Genomic DNA, 23,983 nt, shown 5'->3' with positions numbered 1-23,983 from the left:
AGGAGGGTGAGAAGAAAGGAAAGGTATAATTTCGTCTTGATTCAGGATTAGTCTTGAGCCCATCTGGAACATACCTATTCTTTCAAGTGTACTAAATTGTATCAGATAGATCTGTGTTGGACTATTACCCACTAATTCAGATGAACAAATGTAGTTTGCTCAGGATCATGAAACTGAACTCATGCTTTCTTTCCAAGAGATAGCAGTAATAATAGCTTTAATTGTAATTTGGAGTTGGCTAAAGTAATCTTACCATACACAGATATACACACATTTTTTTATGAGAGTGTTTGTATCTGTATAATTTAACTGTCACTCTCTCCCTATTAAGGGGTATTTGATAAAGAAAAGTACCTGTCTTGGAATCCTGTCTGCCTCTCCACCCCTGCATTCATTCACCCAGTCATGGGTGTTCAGTTTTCATCAACTCTAGGTCTCCAGGCCATGCTCACTCAAGAATCTCTCCCTAGGGTGCGAGGGGTATAATGATGGTTGAGGGTGAGATGGCATACTACCTCCTTTATCTGGGTTCTTTCCTTGCTCTTAGTGCCTGCTCACCTACCTACCTTCAGTAAACAAGTTCAGTTCCTGGGGAATCTTCTGATAGTAGAATGTTTGTTTGGCCCTTTGATCTAGCTAGTGCATGATTTTTGGACCTCCTGGCTGTCTCTGTTCTCTACTTGGTCCTTTTGATTTCTATTTGCTTCCTGGTTTGACTCCTGCAGACTTCTTTGTTTTCTGTTTACTTGGGCTTTCTGAGTCTCAAATATTCCCTTGGTGATCTGGACCTGTTGCCACTCACAAACTGGCATGATGGCATCATTCAGTTTAATAAGTGTAAGCTTTGTTTGTTTTTTTTCTTAACATACTCTCTAAAAGAAATTTTCTCAAATTCATTTTAGGAACTGATACCTTCAGTTCTCTTCTGTAAATGTGTTTCTAAACAAAGCAATTCTGCTTTGCTGTTAGGGCTTGTTGTCTGTTTAAATGTGTAAATGTCTTTTACCTTTTGCTGTTTTATTTGTTTTCAGGAAAATGGGAACTATAACTAGAGGGTAAAATGCACATTTCAGTAATGCATAAAAGGAGAACAATTTATTCCCACAATGGCTATGGAAAACACTCTGTTCCCCAAAGTCTATAAACAGGCCCTGTTTCACAGTTCTAATTAATTAACTTTATTAACTTGGAGCAGAAAGGAGGCAACTTCAACAAGGAAATAAAAAGCAGGGTACCTGTCCAAGACTGGTTCCATATAACTGCTTTTTAACTGAAGGCAGAAGACCTTATAGTATATTTTATAACACAAACAGCAATAACCTACCTCCAAATTAACTCATAGTGTACCATAAGTTTAAATGAGAAATCACACAAAGCAACTTTTTTCCTTCAGTGCAAGTTTATTTGCTTTGATGAGAAATTAACAGAGTAGCAATGCCCCTAATTTTATGTAAAATATTTTTAAAAAGAAAACCTATTTATTAAAACCTATCTGTAAAAGTTATTGATGGTCATGTAGATCATAAAACCAGCAACACTGTTAGCTCATGATATTAAAAAAAAAAAAAGCACAGTTGTGAAAATACAAAATGATAATTTTGTACCCCAGCCATGATTGAAAGCTAAAAGAGTCTTCTGGAACAGAAATAAAATTTCAGCAGCAAAAATTTGGTATAAGATATATTCATTTTATATAAATGCCATCTGCACTGTACACAAGTTTAAGTCGTATAGTCTTCATACATTATATATTTGCAATGGGTTTAATATGCCTTACTGTTTAGAAGAATCTAATCAGACTGAATTCAGCAATGATTATGTGTCTACCTGTCATTCTGTGTCTGTTTCATGTTTCTGACGTTACAACGATAGAACGCAGATCATAACTACAGAAAGAATTCAGACATATATAAATACAAATATGCATGTATACAGCAAGAGTTGAGTTCTAAGATATGTGATTCATTGAACTAGACATAGACAGCAAATCCAATATAATTATTTAGACCTGCAGGCATGTCATATATTTTCTTTAAGAAAACACTGTGAATAAAGTCGTCACCCACCTATTCACTAGAATATTACATATAATTTAATCTCTCTTTCCAACTATAGTAGAACAGATTGTCAACAAAAAGGCATTAAGGCAATTATAGTTTTGTACAATATCTCAAACATACAGCAAAAGCATTGAAAGTATGAATTTTAGATAAAATTGTGATATACTTTGAAAGGTATAACTATATAATGCCAGTTATACAAAAGTAAGGCATTTAAAATAAAGTGTTGCAGCCAAGCATAGTACGGCATTATAGAATTCATAAAGCTCTAAGTCTTGCCAGCAGAGCCTCCACTTCAGGAAGTGATTCAGTTTTAGAAACAGAGCCAAGAAGCTCCACTTCCTTTTCTTTGGTGTCTTCTATGTTACAGGTCTCCTTCTTCCCAATGTCCTTGATCCTCACAGTGGATGAATGAGGATCTTGGTTATAATTAAGTTCCTTGGCGACAGGAATCCTGGTTGAGTTGCAACTGAGTTTGTGGTGGGAATGGGACCCTTCCAGCAGTTGCTTCTTCTGGTTCTCTATAATTAAGGAGGAAAGAAACATAAAACTTATAATTTAGAAAAGAATTACTAAGGACTGTGCAAAAGTTCAAAAATAATCTCAAAGCTGCTGAGATTGAACAGATCCCACACACAGACAAAGGTGAAAGATAGATATTTGCAACAGATAAAAGGTCTTTTTTTCAAGTCCTCTAAATTAAGATATCTATGTATATGAAAACCACTTCCTCAGAATAATTTTTTCTCTTAGTATTTGTTTTAGTAATAGTTTTTAAAAAAAACCCTAATGCCGTTTTCTACACAGAAAGTGAAAGGTCATAGAGATTGAAAAATTAATTGAAGTTATTTGGATTCCTTTGACGAATAGATATGGTAGGTATAGTGTTAAAATCTGAAAGCACAATTAACAATTTTTTGTCACCATTTAATTGTAAAAGAAAATCTATTTTCCTTTCTGTTTGGTAAATTACTAGTACGTGACAGTGATCTTGACTTATCACAGCACCATTAGGAATTTGTTATAGTTATCTAATGATGAAACAGCTGTAGCTGACTGGCTTTTCCAAAAGGTATTAGACAGATTACCACCCCCCTCAAAATTAAATGACTTAAATCTGATAGTCTTATGAGTGATTCTTCTCATAGATCTGAAACTTTAAAAAAAGAGGCTTACTCAATATTCATGTAACCTTGAACAGGGTTTGAAAATGGCTTCAACAAACTTGACATGACATTTAAAGTTTTTTGGTTATTCGGTGAAAGATGTTCCATTATCCCAATAATAATGACTTTGGAGCACAGGCAGTTACTCATGACAGTGTGTTTTATGTGAGTGCTGAAAATTCCAACGGAAAACAGCTTGTACATTAAAAGGTGGCTGCTGAAGATATTTACTGCACTGTCATTTCCTGACCAGGGGCGCCTAGTGATAGATGAGTATTTTACACACTTTCTTGGACAATCTCAACGAATTTCAGAAGTATGATCACCTTTTAGCTGTTGGAAGAAAATAAATACCCTTTTCCTATCTTCTTCTATATCAGGTGGACAATTGTTACTCAAAAATCAAAATCTAATAGAGCAGTGATTTTCACTTAGGGCAGTTATGCTCTATCAGTTTATACTGCACGAACTGTGCTTGTGAAAGCAACAATACAGAAATGGTATTTGTGACCCTTCCCACAACTAAGTTGTTCAGGTTTTCAGGTCCAAATAAAATATATGCACAACTTAGCCCCAAAAGCTTAGTAGCTCAAACTGTGTGGTATGGGGGAAAAGTACAGGATTAGGAGTCAGAAGACCTAGGTTAATCCTAGCTTTGCTACTTACTGTAACTGTGACCTTGGGCAAAATAACTTCACCTCTCTAGGCCAAAGTTTTCTAAAATGTAAAATAAAGGTATTAGAAAAGCTGATCTTTCAGGTCACTTCCAATTTCAAAATTCTACGATCCTATAATTAACTCTTGACTGCTGAGTCACCTTGACGCTATTTTCTGAGTGCTGATCAATATTTTGTTGGTAACACCATCATAGATGTGCAGGAAGGACAGGCATTGAACCTGCTATTCTTTGCTATAGAAAACTCTGTGGTGAGGAAACTCACTCTAACAATGTAGATTGGCACCGTCTCTGCAACTTATAGTCTTAGTGAGCTGCCTTGAGCACTTACAGGTTACTTAGAGGTGTGTGCCCAGAGACATCTGATATGTCAGAGGTGAATCAGATCTTCCTGGCTTTGAAGATGTCTCTCTGTCCACTACACCTCTTGAAAAAGTTTATAAGTCAGTTCTGCTATTTGGAATCTCTGGTAAAAATGTTTGATGGGGAAGATGAAGTAAAAGGTATTGGCTAAAATAATGTCTGGATAATTTGTAATGATCAGACATCTTAATTATCATCCCTATCTGTCATTGTTAGCAAAGAAAATTAAGAGTTGCCTGTACATAAAGAAATAAGTTAATAACCTCTATTAAAATGTGATGACAACCATTACACATGCTTTAATTTAATCTCTTGTAAAATCAAGCTGCCTGAATTCAGAGTGAATGCTCATTTTGACCAGGGCTCTTATGAGAATGCTATTTTTATAATCAGCAAAACCTTATGTTTTTAACAGGAAAACCACACAACTTGTGAGATTAGACATGCCAATAGAATCCTTAAGTATATTGGTTCCTTGATGAGGACAATTCCCTGTAGGGGTGGGAAGGTTTTTTTCCCCTCCAGTTCAGTTGACAAATCACAAAAAACCACGGGCAGATAACAAAAGCAATTAGGTGTCAACATATTAAACTAAGTGCAAAAATATGTCCATGCCCTGTTATCTCTTTATTGAATGTGAAAAGGTACACCTGATGCACTAGAGGGGGAGACTGACATTTGCTGGCTAAAGACTGGTAATGCCCCAATGCCCTTAAAATAACGTAGGTTTGCTAGACCTATGATATTAGAGGAAGGCAAAAGGTCTGTGGAATGTGATTTCTGTCACTACCAAAGGTCAGCAGGACTAGGAGGGAATTTTCTCTTTCCCTCCCTTATCAGCCATGGATGATCAGTTCAGTTCATGCAACTGAACTACTAGGCTAGTAGGAAATTCTAGTAGGAAGGAGAGAGACACGCAAAGAATATGTGACAAGCAGCTTCAAGCAGTGTGACATCTGGCAGAAGAGAAGGGAGCTGACCAAGGCTCTAAGAGAAAATAAGCATTGCAGAATTAAGTTCCAAGGAAGTAGCACTTAGTAAAGACACTGCATTGAAGAGGGACAAGATGAGAACACTATGAAAGGGGAAAGGATATTAAGCTACTAGGTGCCACGGGAGATAGAGTTTTGGACTTAGAATCAGGAAAACATGAGGAGAAATCTAGCTGTAGACACTTACTAGCTGTGTGACCCTGGAAAAGCCTTTAAATTCTCTTAACTCCAGTCTCCTCATCTTTAAAATGGATCCCTCTTAGAGCTGTTGTGAAGAGGAAATGAGATGGTCTTTGTCAATCTTAAAGTGTTGTATGAATTCTAGTTATTAATGCTGTTATTATATTGAGCCCTGAGTTACTGGAGATACAAGTTTTATTGGCCTCCTGCTCCCACTGCATGTGCCTCAATACAAGTGCGTGTCAAGGATGCCTATCTGAGGGGCAGTGCATCTCAGGCTTACATACAGGAATGTTTTCTAGCTGTTCTTTTTCTTCCAGCTTAGTTAATGCTTCTGCTTAGAGTTAATTGTGTCTACTGGCCAGCTGCAGCGGCTCATGAATGGCAACTCCATAGAGTATCTTTGAATATGGAGCAGTCATTCTCTTCCTCCTCCCCTCTCCAACCTATAAGGATTAGGAGTATTTCACAAAATAGGGTGCTACACAATTAATTTTGTTATATGATTTGAATGAGAAGTCTTAAAGGGCTTCATGTTTTTAGACCAAAAAAAAAAAAAGCAATATTTCAAGGTATATGTGTGTTAGGATTAGCTTAAAAGACAATTTTTTTGGGAAAGCAAAGTTAGTTAGAACTCAGAACATGGAACGTAAGACCAAATGCCAAATGTATATTAGAATGAATAAAGGATATAACAGCATGGTCCTCCTCTGTCTCCCCCTCCACCCCACAAGGGCTCAGATATCATCTGAAACCCTTTCTTATGGTAGGTACTACTTTTCCTGAAGCGGTTTATTTAGATGCCCTGACTGCTATGATTTTTCTGCTAACAGCATCAGTAAGAGGTGAAGTACCATTTTTATTAACACTAAAGGCTTATATTAATACTAAAGGTTTAGATAGCACCTTTATTTAGAAGCATTTACTACACTTTAAATCACTGCAACCATTATTTTATAGATAGAAAAGTGAAAGCAAAAAAGGCTAAGTGACTTGCCTAGAGTGTCATAGAGTAAATCAGAGATACAACAAAGACACTATCTCTGGAGGGTATCTTAAAGGGAGTTTATAAATAATTCACAAAGAAATGTCCTAAATAATGTCACACTGTTGAATTTAAGTAATACTTTATATTTGTTGTTCAAAATTATTTACTGAAACATTTAATTTTCCTAATATCCACATAAAGAAGATATATAATAATAGCTAGAGAAATATGACTAAGAGGAATAATTTGCCCAAGGTCACAAAACATATCAAGAGTTGTCCTTTGACTTCCAATGTGGCATTCTAAACCACTAGCTCAGTAGTTTTCAAAAGGTAGTGTTGAATCCTTTGGTGCGGTTTTTTTAACTTCAGGAATATTGGCCCTAGATTAGTACCTGCCTGAAGCTAATACAAACGAATATGGCCATCATGACTCCTGTGAATGATTTCTTACAATGAATTCCTGGAACTTCATGAACCTGAGGTTCTCTGGACATATTTTGTAAACATCTGTACCCTGCAACGTAGTCTCCCTACATAGAATTTAACTTTATTATGCATAAATTATGGATAATCATTCTATTCTGAGGAGCCAAACATTTCGAAAAACAACATTTCAACACCTCCCACAGGATAATATTCCAAATGAAGTTTCTTCTTAATTAATTACATAAAGGGAGAGGTTAGGTGGAAAACTCTTCCATATAAACCAAAAGACTGACCCTGTTAAACTTTCTTAAGTACTTATCAAAATAGAATAAATTGGATAGCAAGTATTTACTGAATACTTGTGGTATACATATCATTGCATGTGAAACTAAATAGAAAAGGAAGAAATTAATCCTAATCTTCAGTAGTTTACAATTTAGAGCAACGATCTCTAAGTAGGGGGCTGTGGCTTGACCCCATGGGTTATGTGACCAACCAATCAAAGAGCCTATGTTGAAGTCTATTCCCATAGACAATTGTGAGCTTGCCCCTACCATAGATACCCCTAATATCGTCAATGGTTTTCCACTCTATGCCCTGCTGTAGGTCTCTCACATGGCTCTTGGTGTGGACCCATCTAACCCAACTCAGGCACCAGAGTAGCTTTGGAAAGCAAAATCTACTCCCCCCTGCCCCACCCAGTGTCCCCACATCCAGTCCCTCAATCCCCAAAGCAGAAGATTCTGTACTCTAGGGTAATAGCTGATAAGTCCTCACTTATGAAAGTGGGAATGTACAGAAATGAGCAGGCCTGGATGGGTTGTGATTACATTATCTTTCCTCCAAAACTCAGCTCTTTCTTAGGCATTTCCTTTTTGTCAAGGGGACCAGTTTTCAATGTCACAGATTTTCAACTTTCTAGTTATAGTTTACTCCTCACTCAAATGAAACTGCTCTTTTCAAAGTTACAAATGACCTCTTCGTTGCCAATTCATGGCCTTTTCTAAGTTAATATCCTTCTTGACCTCTCAGTAGCATTATATCCAGCTACCCACCTTCTGCTCCTGTATACTCTCTCATCTTTGAGCTGTTTTGGTATTTTTCTCTCTTGGTTCTTTTCTTACCTCCTCGCTCTTTCTCAGTTTTCTTTATTGAATCATCATGCATGTCATGGCCCATAATAGTGGGGGTTCCCAAAGGCTTTGTCCAGGGCCTTTCACTTTTTCTCTGTCTACCTTCTCATTTGGTGACTTCTTTAGCTCCACAAGATGAATTTTCATCTCTATGTTGATGACTCTTAGATCTATATATCCAAAACTATTCTATCCTAAGCTTCAGTCTCACATCATCAACTGAATATTGGACATTGTGAACTTGCATCCTATAGGCATCTTAAATTCATCATGTTCAAATGAGAATTCATTACTTTTCCCCCCAAACCCACCCCTACTCTAAACTTTCCTATCCTAGCCTTCTAGTTTGGCAACTCTTCCAGTCATCTAATTTGGCAACCTTGGTGCCATCTTTGATTTCTCCTCTCTCATTCAACACATCTAACCAGTTTTACTCTCTTTTCTACTTCCACAAGATCTCCAGCATTCATCTCCTTTTCTCTACTCACATCACTGGTACTTGTGGAGTAGGTATATCTAATAGAGATGCAGAAGCTAGTGACCTGTGCCCCCATCAAAGACTTAACAGCTTGGAGGGCTTGCTTGGTCTGGAATAGAAAGGCAGCAAGGAAATCAGGAAGACTGGGTTCCAGGTCCTGCTTCAGGTTGTGTGCCCTAGGGCAAGTCACTTAACTTTTCAGTGTAGTTGCCTTATCTGCTTTGGTAGAGGGAACTCATCAGTGAAATCACAAGTCTGGACCAAGACAAAACAAATCAAAACAACCAAAAAAAGAGCCTGGAACAACTTGACCATGCTTGAAACACAGGTATAGCAACAACTGCACTTGGAGGACCTTAGGCCCAATGTAGAAGCGGCAGGAGGAAGGGTAATCTATTTCCTCCTGACTCTCTTTATGGCAGGATAAGCTTAAAAAGAACTCACTCCTAAAATACAGGACAACATTTGATCATTTCATGGTCCTTAATAACAAGAGAGTGTGTGTGTGGGGGGAGGTGTGAGGTATGCTTTATCTAGGATTGCTTCTATTATAAACACTCATTGGTGTTTTCATTATAGACAGGTAAGAAACTTGCTACTGTTTTTAATTCCCTTTCTGTAAGGGAATAAAACAGACAACTCTGCCTAAATAGATGGAGCTTCTGGGGATCCAAATGAAATAGCATGAGAATACATGCTATTTTTCCTTTAAGATATAAAAATGCTTATCATTCTTCATTTTATTCCTTGTACAATTTTTACCACAAGAATTGACACTGGAGTCCCCTGACAGCTTTCCAAGACTGAATTGAAAACTGGCAAGTTGTTAAAGCTGAACAGCAGAGTTTCTTAAATGTATAGGATTTACTTCATTTAAATGCAAGAAAAAGTGCCTTAGATTTGGCCAATAATAGGCCATGATTCTTGGATCCCACCTGATCCTTGGTGGATAACTGAAGAATAAGATAACAGGGAAAGCTGGGAGAATAAAAAATTCATCACCATTCTGAGATGGGATTTCCATTGTTTCCTAAGGGTGTCAAAATAAAGAGGAAAGCTGGGAAGGGAATGGCAACAACAACAAATCAAACTATATGAAATTTGGTATTCTAATAAGAAACCAAAAAGATTTCTACTATCCGCTCTTTTGTGTTCATAGCACACATAAAAGCACGGCGGTTCTAACTCTGGGTAACTGGGTAACTCTGAGACAACTCTGACCACTGTAGGAAAGATCACTTATAATTCAGAAAGAGATGTTATTTCCTTTAAGCCAGTATTGATTTCTGTATCACATGTATCTGTATCCAATGAACACTAGATTCTTGGAAGGGCCACTCTCAGATGAAACATAAAATGAAGCTCTTGTCTCTTCTGGTCAATACAGAGGCTGGGGTAGCTTTGGAAGAAGAAGGAATTTTGAAATCTGGCATGTTCAGTTGGAATACTTCTCTTCTGACCAACTAAAAATTCTGTCTCTAGTTAACTTTTTGTCTTTATTAACTACTTCTCTGACCTATTAAATAGCAGCTCTGGTTCCAACCCAGCAATGACTTAACTCTGGTAGTGGGCAAAATGACCTATAAATATAATTTTTAAAGCACAATTGGGTCTGCATAATAGTAAAGTGTGTGACAAATATATGTTTTTAATCTATGCAATAACCCAAGACAACTCTGGCAGGCAGCAGCCCATACCCTTGAGGTTTTCTCTGCTGTTGATTTACTGATACTATAAATAATAGTCTTTCCTCTGTTTCATTTTGCTATTTATTTTATCTTATGTATTGAAAATGAATAAAAATGATAAAAAAGAACAGAGGGGCATTTTGTATATAGCTAAAATAAAAAAGAACCGCCCATAAAATCCTTGATAGCCTCTAATTTTGTAAAGAAGCAGAGGAAAACCAAAGGAGGCAAAAATATATCTCTAGGCACTGATAAAATAAATGGCTACCATTCTAGAACATCTTGTAGTTACTCAGGATGTCCTCAACCCAGGTGGATGCGTTCATTATCAAACTTGCTATATATAAATGGCTGCATGTCATTATCCTCAGAATAAAATTTCGAAGACAACATCTTCATTTTGTCATTTCTTATACTCCACTTTGCACACTGATATTAGAGCTGGAAAGAAACCCCATGAATCCCCTAGATAGGACAGCACCCAAATTATTCAAAAAAGATTTCTGAATATCAAACAAAAATCTCTCACTTCATGCTGCTGCTTCCTATGGCTGTTGTTCAATTTCCTTTTTTTTTTAAACTATAAAACTTTTGAGTGATCAGTTTACGTTTGCTGTGCCTCACTCTTTAACCTCCTGCAAACTGATCTCTAACTACACTACTCTATTGAAACTGCCTTCTCCTGGATCATCAGTAACCCCTTAATGCCAGATATTCTGACCTCTCCTCAGTCTTCATTCTCTTTGTAGTATGGCTTGATTTGATGAGAGATCCTATATTCAAAATCTAGTTCTGCTACTTATTACATAGGCAACCATGGGAAATGGTTACTTAGACACTCTAGGCCTGTCCTTTTAGGGTCCAATGATGACCTCTGTGACACTTGGAAATGCTATCCTAGTTTGACTTCCATGAGCCTATATTATTCTGGTTCTCCTACTTTTATAACTTTTTCTTTCTTTTTTGATATCATTTGAAGAATGCATAGGACTGACCATGCTATTTCCCTGCTCAAAAATCACCAAAGCTGCCCTATTGCCCTGAGAACAAATCAGCTTCACCTCTATTACCCCTCTCAAATCCATCCTCCTTCCACACATCTGCCATGTAACTGCACTGCTCAAGAATCTTACGTGGCTCCCTACTGTATCTTGGATAAAAAGCAGACTCCTTAGTTTGACATTTAAAGTCCTTCACAGTGCAGCACCAGTCTATTTTTATGGGCTTATTTCTGATCGTTCCCTTTCACACATTTGCTCTTCTAGTAAAATTGGCCTAATCTACTTTTTCCCAAGCTCAGCATTCTATTTCTGGCCTCTGTGACTGCCCAGGTGGTCTTCCATTTCTGAAATGATTGCCCACTTCACTTCCTCCTAATAGAATCCCTAGCTTTTTCATAGCACAGTTCTGATGTTCTGCTCTCTCCAAAGTTAGTAGTTATTTCTTAATTGACAAATAGACTTTTCTTAATCTGCAAAATTCCTGATTTTTTTTTACAGCATATGACATTATTCAACCACCTACTTTTCCTGAATATCTCTTATTTCTGGGTTTTCATGTGACTGTTCTTTCTTGGTTCTTCCTGCTACCTCCACTTGGATGTGTCCTATTTCCTAATTGTAGGCATATCCCAAGATTCTGCTCTGGGTCCTCTTTTCTCTATATATTATCTTGTTCACCTCATCAGCTACCAGGGATTTAATGATCAACTCTATAAAAGCGACTCATAGATCATAGTTTTAGTCTCTCTCATGACCACCAGTCTGGCATCATCAATTATCTATTGGTCATTCCCATCTAGATATTCTCTAGGCATCTCACAGTCAACTCATCCAAAAGTGAATTCATTTTCTTTCCCCCAAAACCTAATCCTTTTCCCAACTTCCATGCTTCTGCCAAGGGTGCCATCATCATTCCAGGCATATAGGCTTGCAACTTTGGTGTTATCTTCAACTTTTTGTTCTCATTCAATATATATAATCGGTTGCCAAAGCTTTTCAATATTATCTCAAAAATATCTCTAGCATCCAAACTCTCCTCTATAATCATAGAGAAACCACTGCAATCCTCCCCCAAACACTTAATAAGTTTCAGGGGTTCCCTATTATTTCTAAGATCAGATATAAACTTTTATTTGGAATTTAAAGGTCTTTACAACTGAGTTCTATCCTACATTTCTAGTATACATTACTTCCTTCTGTGTAGGTTCAGGGAATGGTTCAAGGAAATGAGTACAATTACCTTTAATGCTGTATCATTTGACCATTCCCATTCAAGCAGAGGCATCTACCTATTTTTCACAAAAGCCACCCCTCAGTGATCCCCCAGGGATAGGCTCCTTTGTCACTGCTATTGTCCCCATCAAAGTCGGGGCTACCTGGCCTACAAAAGAGGAAGGAAGCCAGAATGATCTGTAGTAAGGTGGTTTTCCTTGCCTAGATTGCTGGAGGCTGCTGAATCTCTAGACCAGCCTTGTTTTTCAGATCGCAACTCCCACCTCCCACTCCCAACCCCCACATGAAGTAACCTTTTCATTAAACGTCCACTAATCAGGGTTGCTCCTAGAGCCTTATTCCATCCCCTCCACCCCAGGTTACTTTATATCTCTTTTGTAAATGCTTCTAGATGAACATGCTATCTACTTGGTTAGAATGTAAGCTCCATCAGGAAAGAGACTGTCCTCTTTTTGTCTCTGTATCTTCAGTGTTGAGCATGGTGCATGGGACATGGTAGATGCTTAATCAGTGATTGTTGATTGATTGGTGCCACCTCCTACATAAGGCCTTTCTTAATTGGCCTAGTTTTCAGTGTACTCTCTTTCTGTTAATTATTTGTTTTAGTCATCTATGAACAAGTCCTATCACCCAGTAGAATGTAAATTTCCCGGGGGGAACAGACTTTTTGTTTGTTTTAGCATCCTTTACTACAGTGCCTTGTACACAATAGGTGCCTGGTAAATTCTTGTTGATTTGAATTGAGCTTGGCATTTAAAGCCCTCCATAGTCTGGCTTCTTTCCACTTTTCTAAATGTGAGCATACCTTTAGGTTCAGTACTTGACTGTCAACTCTTTTTTCTCAAAATTCTTTCTTCCTAAAATAGCATCTACCTTCTATTTTCACTTCGTATATACATTTATTAAAATAACTATTTGCTAAGTTCTCAGTGTTTCCAAAGCACTGTGCTAGGGAAGATAAAAAGATAACAAAGCTAAATCTGCTGCTCTCTCTAGACTGAATGCCTCTGCTGAATTCAACTCCATCTCTAGACATTTCTACCTGGTTATCCTGCCATACCTTATACTCAGCATATCTAAAATTATAAAACACAGATATGTTTTATAATACAAACAAAAACCAAGAACCCTCCTAAGAAAATTACATTTTTGCTAATGGTACCATTTTTCTCCCAGTTAACCAGGTAAGAAATTTTAAAGTCACAGGAATTGTCAGTGTCAGGACCTAGGCCATCCAGTCTGTGTCCTAATGCCAACATATCCAAGGGATAAGCTATGGAAGAGGATGGTTGTTTTATTTTATGTCAAAAATAATAGTGTTCTTGAGTCAAGGTCTTATCTCCTCTCCTAGAACAAGACCTATGCGCTTCTTTCACCTTCTACAATGTCTAACTGCCTTGCACTGAACAATAATTATAAAAAAACAGAAATTTCACAGCTCTCCTTGTCTTAATTTCTAACAGAGGATTAAAAATGTCTTTTGACTTACCAATCTCTTGCTCAATTAATATTTATTTCATTTTGTTTAATCCTCTCTGCATACATATAATGTTGGCCAGCATTTTCCTTACCCAAGTCCTTCATTTATTTGTAGACTATTGTCATCACTCATATTTCTCTTTCCCTGATTACATACAGCAACCTTTCCTACTTTGCAATTATTTTGCTTGTTCTTTCAGGAACAATTATACCATTAGGAAAGCACTTCCCACTATTTGAGGTAAAGCTTATTTCAATCAGAAATTTCACTGGCAAAACACTTTCTGCCAGAAATTTCATGACCACAGGATCCCAGAGATAATGATCAAAATAGCGACAGAAACATCTAAAAGTTAGAGCTGGTTTAGATCAGAAGAGCAAAAATCTCTCAATGATGAAAACTTAATTTGGCTTATCACAACGCATAGAGGCCATATCTCAATGACTGAATCTGTGAGAAATGAAAAATGCTGTATAATGAACGAATGCAGTATGATTTTGTGTAAAATTTTAAGAAGCTCATAGGACATTCACAGCAGTGTTTGCTCACATTACACGGTTCAATGGCAGTTTTCCCCTAAGTTGTCTAGTTTTCAAAGCTCTTGGAAACCCTGTGAGCGGTTCTTACTTGTCCTGACATAGTCAAATATCTTTACATCACTGGAGAAGTCCTGAAAACAAACTACAGAGCTGTCAGGGCTTGTCTTGGTTGCTCTCAAGTGATTCTTCCTGGGTCCCTTTCCTCACTATCTGGGCTGCAATTCCAACTCGTCCTGTTTTCTACCCTACCACCCAACTCATTCACTCCATTCTGCTCTCATTCCATTCTTGATCAAAGCAAGAAGGATTTGACATCAGGTATTTAGGATCAATGAGTCACCCAAATATTCCCTTCAAGTGAAAAGAGTCATTTCACAGTAACTGTTGATTCACATTTATACTACTTTACTTAGTATATTTAATGATGGTTTTGCATTATAATCTCCCAGGTTCCAACATCCTGGAATGAACGGATGCCTCCTACATTTCTTTTAACAATTGGCAGACATTTTGCCAAGAGTACCATTAGACTCAATCCTTTGTCAACAGAAGTATTAGTACTTGAGAAATATGTGTATCTGGTATTAACATAGAACACTAAATTGACTAAGGATGATTTCTTCCCCCCTCCCCCACCAAATTCTCAGATTAACACAACTTTAGGTGATATTAAAATGAATTTAACTTAGGGATGAGTGAGTGGCACTTGAGTTGATATAGTTTGGCTATTTTAAGTTTCAGGAATACCGGACTTGAAGATTCACTATTATAGATTTTTTTGGCCAATACTGCCTACCATCCCAAGCATTTCTAGTTACTAATCATCTACTTTAAAGCTACTTCTGAGAATATATTATAATTCAATGACAAGCATCAAAAGGCTTGAAATTTTAAGGTATCAACATGTTAAGCTCAGTCATACTTAAAATAAGTTTGTATAACTTCATCCTATAGTGGTTTAAAATGGTTGATTTTGTTAATTGACAAGATCAGGTTTGAAATTTACTTTCACCTCACTGCTACTGGCACCTATGAACTTCTGTTCAGTACGGAACATGAAAACTAATGCTTGCCTGAGATGTCAACCATATTTTGTCGCCATGTACCAGACTGCCATTTGATAAAACTTGCTTGAGGAAGACACTGAGTTACTTCTTGTCTAGTTCTTAACACGGGAGTAAGAAACATATGCTTTTCTGAATGGATGCCTAAGGCTTTTTATGTCTGGCTCTGAAGCCCAGGTATCAACAAGAATACCTCCAATCTTGGTAGTCTTTAATTAGGCTATGGTTACAGATGTTGGGCTGATGGGCAAATATATTCTCCTGGGCCCAATCTGTCATGATGCTTGGGAAGGCAGATTCCTTAGATTTGGGACTTCCAGGTTAATTAGAAAATTGCCAACACTCAGTAGATTTGAACTGTTAGGGAGGGAAAAGACCTTTGAGATTTATAAGTAAAGAATAGAAGGAAGAGACACATTTTTTATGATTACATTGCTATTTGCTTGATATTTTTTTAGTTTTCAGAATATTATAAATCTGTACATGAGAAAAGAAACAGGTTGAATGTTATGAAATTATAAATTTGGAACTTGGAGACCTTAAAAAGATGATCTAGAACATTCCTCATCCCACAGATGAGGAAACTGAGGTCTGGAGTCCACATTCACAAAGCAAGGTAGTGGCAGACCATGGATTTGAACTCATATGTTCTGGATCCTGGTCTCATGGTTTTACCTCTAAAACAAAAGGGAAAGTATGTGAATTCCGTTTTACTAAAAGTCCAAGATAAATCCAGACATCTGTGCTGTTCTTTGTGAATTTGCTTTCTACTCTAATAGGAACTTGTGTATATGTTGTACTATGTCTAAGGATTTCTGAGGATTCTAGAGTCCTTGAAAGATTTGGGATGCTATTGTTGATGTGGTTCGGTCGTTTTTTGTTTTTTTTTTTTCAGTTATATTTGACCCTTCATAACCCCATTTGGGATTTTCTTGGCAAAGATACCAGAATAGTTTGCCATTTCCTTTTCCAGCTCATTTTACAGATGAGAAAACTTAGGGAAACAGGTCAAGTGATTTGCCCAGAGTTACACTGCTAGTAAGGGTCTGAGGCCAGATATGAAAGAGTATTCCTGACTCCTGGCCCACTACCACTATTCCACCAACGGCTGGGATTCTGTGGTTTCTGTTTAATTACGGACACAGAGATGGACTTCTTCAGTTTATGTGACTAAAGTGACTTTACAATCCAGAACACTCTTTGATTCAGTAACTCAAAAGTTCTGAAGAAAAACCAAAGTCCTTTGAGATACTTAGTGCAGAACTCTCTACCTGCAGGCCCAAAGTTTGGTTTTGAATACAGTGAATTAAAAATAATCAAGTGAACTGATACCTCAAGTTGAATTTCAGTACGTTTAATGAATATTTCTTTGAAACAATCACATCCTTCATCCACAGCCTTAGAGAATTTACTCCTGAGATCTATTTATATTGAAGGTCATTTAAAATTCAAATCATCTTGTATATAGGTATACACACAGGAATATTCCTCATTACTTTCTGGCTGTTTTCAAGAAACAATATTACTCAAGAGTTAAAATATAACTAGCAATATTTGTGCTAAAATGCATATCACTTTATCCTCTAAGCAAAGATGGCATTATGTTTATGAAGTGCAAGGTTGAGCAGAGTAGGATACCCCCTTCAAAAAAAAGTGCCCAATACATTCTCCCTAGAGTTTTGTATAGTGCCTGGACCATAGTAAGTGCTTCAGAAATACTCATTGACTGGCTGACCTATAATAATTCCACATATTGATTTCACAATTCTTTGTATTAGTTGTTTTTTGTATTTAGCTCTTTTTCAGAGCATGAACTGGAAGAAAACCTTTGTTATTATAATCAAGCCTATGTGGTGTTATTACAGGTTTATTGCTTATATGAGCTGTCTGGCCCCCAGGCTCCTATATGGGGTATGGATAGAGGTCTAAAAACTTAAGTTTCCATCTGTTCTACTGTATGAAAAACTGTAGACTTGGCAACTTATACAAAAAGAAGTTGCATGATTTTTCTTTGATTAAAATTCAACCTGAGTTTTATAAAAAGTTATATCTTAATGGAAATGTAAGAAAATAGATTCTGTTTATACATTTAATTTTAAACGTGAACTATTCATTATTGTTGCTGCTGCTCTAAAATGGAAGAGCTCTGGTCTGGCACCACTTGGGCATAGGTCTGGATTTCTTAATATCTACTTGATTCCATGTAAATTATTATCAAAGTCTCAGCCCTGAATAGAATAGATCCTGTTTGAGAAATAAATACTCCTCTCATTTCACAACCTTTTAGCCACAGTGAAGGTTTTCTGCTTCCATGTTAGGTAGACCCATGAACAGCGAGTAAAGTGATCTATTAACGTATTATTTAATATGAAAAACCTAGGCATACCAGCTATAACAGTTTGTTATTGCTTGTATGTGGTGTAGTGGATAGAGCTGACCTCAAAACCAGACAACCTATAAAAAGGTTCATTATATGTTAACGAAAATCTAAGAAACACATTGCATGTGTAGAATTTTCCCCCTCATTTTTCCTAATTGATTATGAAATTTAAAAAATTCAGTTACTATGTTGAGTCAAGTTAAAAAAGCACGTATTAGATATTAACAATGTGCCAAGCTAATTGAAAGAGAGACAAAAGAAGGCAAAAATAGTGCCTCTTCTCAAGAAGGGAAGGGAAAGGAAAGGAAATAAGCATTTATATAGTACCTACTATATGCCAGGTACCGCACTAAGCACCTTATAAACATTGTCTCATCTGACTATCACAACTCTAAGAAGTAAGTTCTATAATTATCCCCATTTTATTTTGGAGAAAATTGAGGAAAACAGAGTTTAAGTGATCTGTTCTGGGTCCCACAGCTAGTAAGTATCTGAGGCTGGATTCAAACTTAGGTTTTCTTGACTCCAAGCCACATGCTCCATCTACTAAGAAACTGACATTTTAATGGGGGTAGACAATGTACAAACAACAATACTTTTTTCAAACAACTAATTACCTGTAAGACAAATAACAGGGTAAGCTGGAGATGGTTCTCAGAGAGAAGGCATTTGTACATTGATCCTTGGGTGAATGTTTCTCAAATTGTGTTCTGTGGGACCTCTTGGGGTTCTGTCCAAGGGGTTTAATGAAGAAAAAAAGCACCAATAACAGGCAAGAACAGATAGCAAACCTGATAGCCCTCTGTGTTGGCTGAACATGTATTTAACCTATGCAGAGAACCATTGAAGGCTGGTGGAAGTTGGTCATGTGATCAGCTCTCTCGAGGCTGGGCAAACAAGAAAAAGAACCTGATATCTCACTTACTGCAAAGTGTATGATTGGATTTCTGACAGAATCAAGTGACATCTCTCTATGCTTAAAGGTCAAAAGAAGGTAAAGGGACTCAAGAAGTACCTTACCAGTCTCCAGTTTATCAAAAAGTATTAAGTATCAATTAAAAAAAGGCTTAATATGAAAACAAAGAAGAAAAAAGTTCTGAAAAGCCAGAAGTAAGTCTTTAAGTCCCTACTTGTGTCCAGAGGTTGGAGGGCAGGGCTAGAAACAAATCAATTTTTCCCAAAGGGAAGCAGGAGTTAGATATTCTGAAGATACTTGTTTTTTCAAGGAATGATGGTGTAGATATAAAGGTGCTATCAAGTGAGACAGATCATTTATGGCAAAGTGGAAGGGAGGTGAGTAGTAGTAGTTGCTAAGGGCAACTGAGGCAGTTATTGGCATCAACAGCAAGAGAGGTGTGCTATCTTCCAGGATGTGACAGATCCTTCCAAGACTTGATGATTATGACCTATTTCTGCTAATTCAATGGAATACAAATATTACTGCCCCTCTATTTCTTGGTGATCACATTATCACATATGGGTTCAATTATCATCTCCATGCAGATGACCCGAAGAGAGCTATATATCTAACTCTAGTCTCTCCACTGAGATCAGTCTTAGATTACTTTCTGCCCATTACATATCTTTAATTGGCATCTTTATGAGCATCTCAGGTTCAAAATGTCCAAAACAAAATTAATCACATTCAACAATAATCCTAACATTCCTTAAAACTTCCCTTTTCTATTTCTATCCTATTCTACTCACCCAAGGTCACAATCTCAGAATAATTTTTTTAGTTTTCCCCACCTCAAATCCAAACAGCTGTCAAATAATATCTATTATTCCTCTACAATTCCTCACACCTCTCTTTCTCACTAATAAGCCTACCACCCTAGTTTATATATCCTTTCCTGAATCATCAAATCAATTCCTCTGCTTGCATTACCAGATTTTAGCCTCTGCCCTCTCCACATACCCTGTCAAAATAATGTTCCCTGGATATCATTAAAGAATCATTGATCTGACCATGTCATTTCCCTGCGAAAAACCTTCAGTGCTACTATATTGCCTCTAGAACAAACTAACTTCATCTCCTTTCTTCTCCTACAGCCTATGAAAATTAATATTCCTAAAGCACATGTCTAACATGTTATTCTTCTTCCTGAGAATCTTAAAGAGGTCCCTAGTGATTCTAAGATAAAATAAAAACTCTTCAATTTGGTATTTAGAGCCCTTAACACTCTGGCTCCAAGCCACCTTTCTAGGCTTTCCCGCTATCATTCCCTTTTAAACAGCAGATTGCTTTTGTGAATGTTCTAACGAAACTGGCCTATTGGCTGTTTCCTAATCCTAGTGTTCCATCTCTTATCTCCATGCTTTTGCATAAGATTTCCCTTATTCCTGGCATATGCTACCTCCCCATCCCACCTCATGGAATCTCAGGTAATATACCTCATTCTGACTGCCCTAGTTGTTGGTGTTTTCTCTTTCCTTATAAAAAGGGGGAGGGGGAAAGAATTAGATGCTACTTTTTAAATATTTTTTAAAAACTTAGTATGTACCATGCATTCCTTTTCTTGCAATAAATTGTCTGATATGATTTGGCATTGAGTTCACAAGATTTTTATTTGTATCCTTTAATTCTTCATCATGAAATCACATATTACATTGGATAGTGGGCACATTTTTGACTATTAGACAATTTTTCCAAGTCTTAAAACATGAGTTTTAAGTCAGATGAGTTCCCAGGCCATTAAAGAATGCTTATCTTCATGTCTTGGATAGATTTCTTAATCTTCCTGACACTTATTAGCTGTGTAACCTCGGGCAAGTCACAGCCTGAGTACTTCAGATAGCATCTACTTTGCAGGGCCACTGTAAGGATCAAATGAGATAAAGCACGTGTTATAGAAATGCTAGTTACTATTATCATTGCCCAGCTGCCGAGGTTTTTCCACCAAAGTTACTTTGCTTCTCTTGCATGTGGGTTTTACAAATACCTTTATACATTCATGATCCTGGAGGGTCAACTCTCTGAGGGCAGGAGCTATTTTACTTTTTTGTCTTTGTATCCCAAATGCCAACCACAGGGATGGACACATGGCAAGTATTTAATAGTGACTGGTTTCTTGGTATAGTGAAAAGAGCAGTGGAGGTGGACTTGGAACCCTGGTGAGGTTCAAGGCTTCATACTACAATTGCTACATGTATGACCATGAGTTCAATACCTTCATCTTTTTGAGCTACAAATTCCTAACATGCAAAATGAAGGGCTTAGATGAGATGAACTTTAAGGTCTCATTCCCATTCCAACAATATGTCAACAATATGTACTTCTGACAGTGCCTATCATAATGCCTTGCGCACAGTATTTAATAACTGTTGAAGGGATGCATGTAAGATGTTTTAAACTAGCAAGTACTGTAAAATGTAAGCTATTAATCTAACACCTTCATTTCACAAATGAGGAAATGGGGCCAGAAATGTTAATTGACTTACAGAAGGTCACACAACTGTTTAGGAGCAAAGTGAAGACTTTCAACCAGTTTATCTACAGATGCCTTGTCACAGTGATAACCAACACAGTGTGCTTTAAAACATTCGGAGTACTCTCTATCAGTTGTCTTATATGACACAAAGGATATGACAACATAGTGAAGTAGGCATCATAGATAATGTTATTTCCATCTTAGAGACAAGCAAGCTGACAGTGAAAAAAATTCATCATGTATTTAAAGCTGGAAGAGGACTTAGTGGTCAAATGTGCCAAGCTTCTTGTTTTAAAGATGAGAAAACTGAGATCCTGAAAGTTTAGGTGACTCTCCCAAGGTCACACATGGTAACAAGAAGAAAAATGGGAACCCTGATTCTGACTCCACATCCACCACTGCATACATTCCATCATAATGACTCTAACTCACTCCTAGTGGGTTTTTTTTTGTTGTTGTTATTTTAAGACTGCAGGAAAAGCTGTAGATTTCTTCCTAATTTTTGGTTCAGTTATTTAGAGGGTAAAATTACTCCTCTAGACTTGAATGTTAACGGTAATACCTAAAAGGGCAAGTCTCTTATTCTTCCACATAGGCTTTGTAGGATTTAAAACTATAAAAGACCTTAAAGATCTAGTCCAATCCCTTCATTTGCCACAGATGAGGACATTTGGGCTTAGAGAGGTAAAGTGACTTGCTTGAGGTATCAAAATCTGGATTTAAACTCAGGTCCTCTGAGTGTAGATCTGATGTTCTTTCTAAAATAATTTCTCTACTATCACAGATAAGATGCTCATCCAAATGCAGGGAGTTGGACTAGGGAAGAGGTATGGAACCTGCAGCCTTTGAGGCCACATATGACCTTCTAGATCCTTAAATGTAGCCTTTTGACTGAATCTAAATTTTACAGAAGGATTTATTTTGTAAAATTTGCTTTCAGTCAAAAGGCCACACTTAAGGATCTAGAAGGCCACATGTGGCTTTCAGACCACAGGTTCCCCACCCCTGGCATAGAGGACTTCTCAGTCTGTTGCTATTCTAGTACTGACTTTATTGAATCAGTGAAAACAAATGATAGTAATTTTTTAAAAAATCTAACTTACTCAATTTTCAAAATAAAGCTTCTCTACCTCTATTATGTTGCTCTCCTACTGAAATGATGGTATCAAATTCAGAATAAAACTTAAAATTCTATGTATAGTTTAGCTCCCAAAGCCAGTGGGGGAAATTGGCACAAATCACAGGTACTATTTCAAATGAGACCCATCTAGGCTAGTGTGCTACTGCCTCCTCCTGTTGGTTCAAGTAAATAGAGTACTTCTGGAGGAATCTTACTAACCTTTTATCCTTTGAAAAAGCTCTTTAAACATGCTCACTATGCCTTCCACCTATTAGCTTCCCATTGCTGTATAGGCATCAGGTCATTTTGCCTCAGGAGAAGATGCTGATCCTCTTTAAATCTCTTTCAGCATCAGATCTGTAACTGAAACATTGCAAGAACTCTTTGGGCAATGGATGGATGAATGATTTTAGAGTAAAACTGCATAGTTTAAAAATGGGTGATAATTTGTTTCAATAATCTTGATTTAAAGCTGTTTTTTTCCTTTATTGTCTAGGCTCCTCTACTTTTAGTAAACCTAAACAGTAAGTTATAAATAATGCATAATATTAACAGGAAAAAATGTCAATTTTCTTTTTATTTTAGTTTTCTCTTAAACTACTCTAAAACATTAATGACATGATGGTTACATTTATATATTTTGAAATGTAACAGTTACATTACATCCATGTTAATGCTTTAATCCATTAAACAATATTTCTAAAATGCAGAGAGAATACATAATAATAATAGCTAATATTTATATAGTGCTCTAAGGTTGGTAAAGCACTTTACACTTATTTCATTTTATGCGTGTCATTAAAAGGAAACAAAATTGCTTTAGAACTAGCCCAGAGGTTCAGTAATTTGGGTGCCGGATACAGATTCCCTTATGTTCAAACTATGCAATGTGATTTCTGATGCTTTCATTTAACTCAAAGACTATAAGCCATCATTTTAAAGGTGAGATTTTTTTGATCATCAAAATGACTCAGGCAAAGAGGACCTTTCTCAGAAGCTGCTCCCTTTTAATGAGGGAGACAGTAAAAGGAATAGGTCAATGTCGCTTCAGTTATTTTCTTAGGAGTATAAAACACCAAGTTTGGCTCCTGTGAAACCCTTGGCTGCACTGAGCTCTCTCAGAAATTGGTTTCTGTAAACAACTTATTGTTAATACACTACAGTCTGGGCCTGCTGCTCTCCGGTGACTCTATGGACACACAATCAGGGTTTGACTGCGGAATTCTCCCTTTTTACTGTTGCAGAATCCTGCCTCTGGCATCTCATGCCAGCAGGGAATATTTCCTTGAAGCCCAGCTTCCACATGGCCTTGCTGCAAGGTTTCTGCAGCACCTCCTGTCTCTATGGTAACATGGAACACAGAGAGCTGCAAATGGGCTCCCAACACAGGAGCCAGAAGAGAGAGGGACTACAGGGAAGGTGTCTTCGCAGGCCAAGCAAAGAAGGGACAGACAGCAGAAGGAGGTAAGGGCAGGGAGGAAGGAGAATACTCAGTTGTTTGGCTACTACTAATAGTCTCTTAAACTAGTTTTAATGGTAAGCAGAAGTCTTAAGGTAGTATTGGATGGCCACATAGTACAGTG

At 37.2% G+C, this 23,983-nt stretch overlaps 1 protein-coding gene and 1 long non-coding RNA gene across 2 annotated transcripts in view; one reads left to right on the top strand and one right to left on the bottom strand.

Annotated features, from left to right (window-relative positions):
- Positions 1 to 1,380: 1,380 nt before the first annotated feature.
- DIAPH3 (diaphanous related formin 3) overlaps positions 1,381 to 23,983 on the bottom strand; it is a 464,308-nt gene continuing 441,705 nt past the window's right edge. The window contains exon 28 of the mRNA XM_072617071.1: positions 1,381 to 2,581. Within this exon, the coding sequence (XP_072473172.1) occupies positions 2,319 to 2,581 (263 nt within the window). The 3' untranslated portion in view covers positions 1,381 to 2,318. The remainder of the gene's footprint in view (positions 2,582 to 23,983) is intronic.
- LOC140509506 (uncharacterized) overlaps positions 23,691 to 23,983 on the top strand; it is a 55,086-nt gene continuing 54,793 nt past the window's right edge. Inside the window, exon 1 of the long non-coding RNA XR_011968789.1 lies at positions 23,691 to 23,864. This is a non-coding gene — a long non-coding RNA (uncharacterized lncRNA). The remainder of the gene's footprint in view (positions 23,865 to 23,983) is intronic.

Source organism: Notamacropus eugenii, chromosome 6, assembly GCF_028372415.1.
Source record: "Notamacropus eugenii isolate mMacEug1 chromosome 6, mMacEug1.pri_v2, whole genome shotgun sequence".
NCBI classification, from domain to species: domain Eukaryota; kingdom Metazoa; phylum Chordata; class Mammalia; order Diprotodontia; family Macropodidae; genus Notamacropus; species Notamacropus eugenii.
This window is presented reverse-complemented; position numbering and strand designations above follow the sequence as displayed.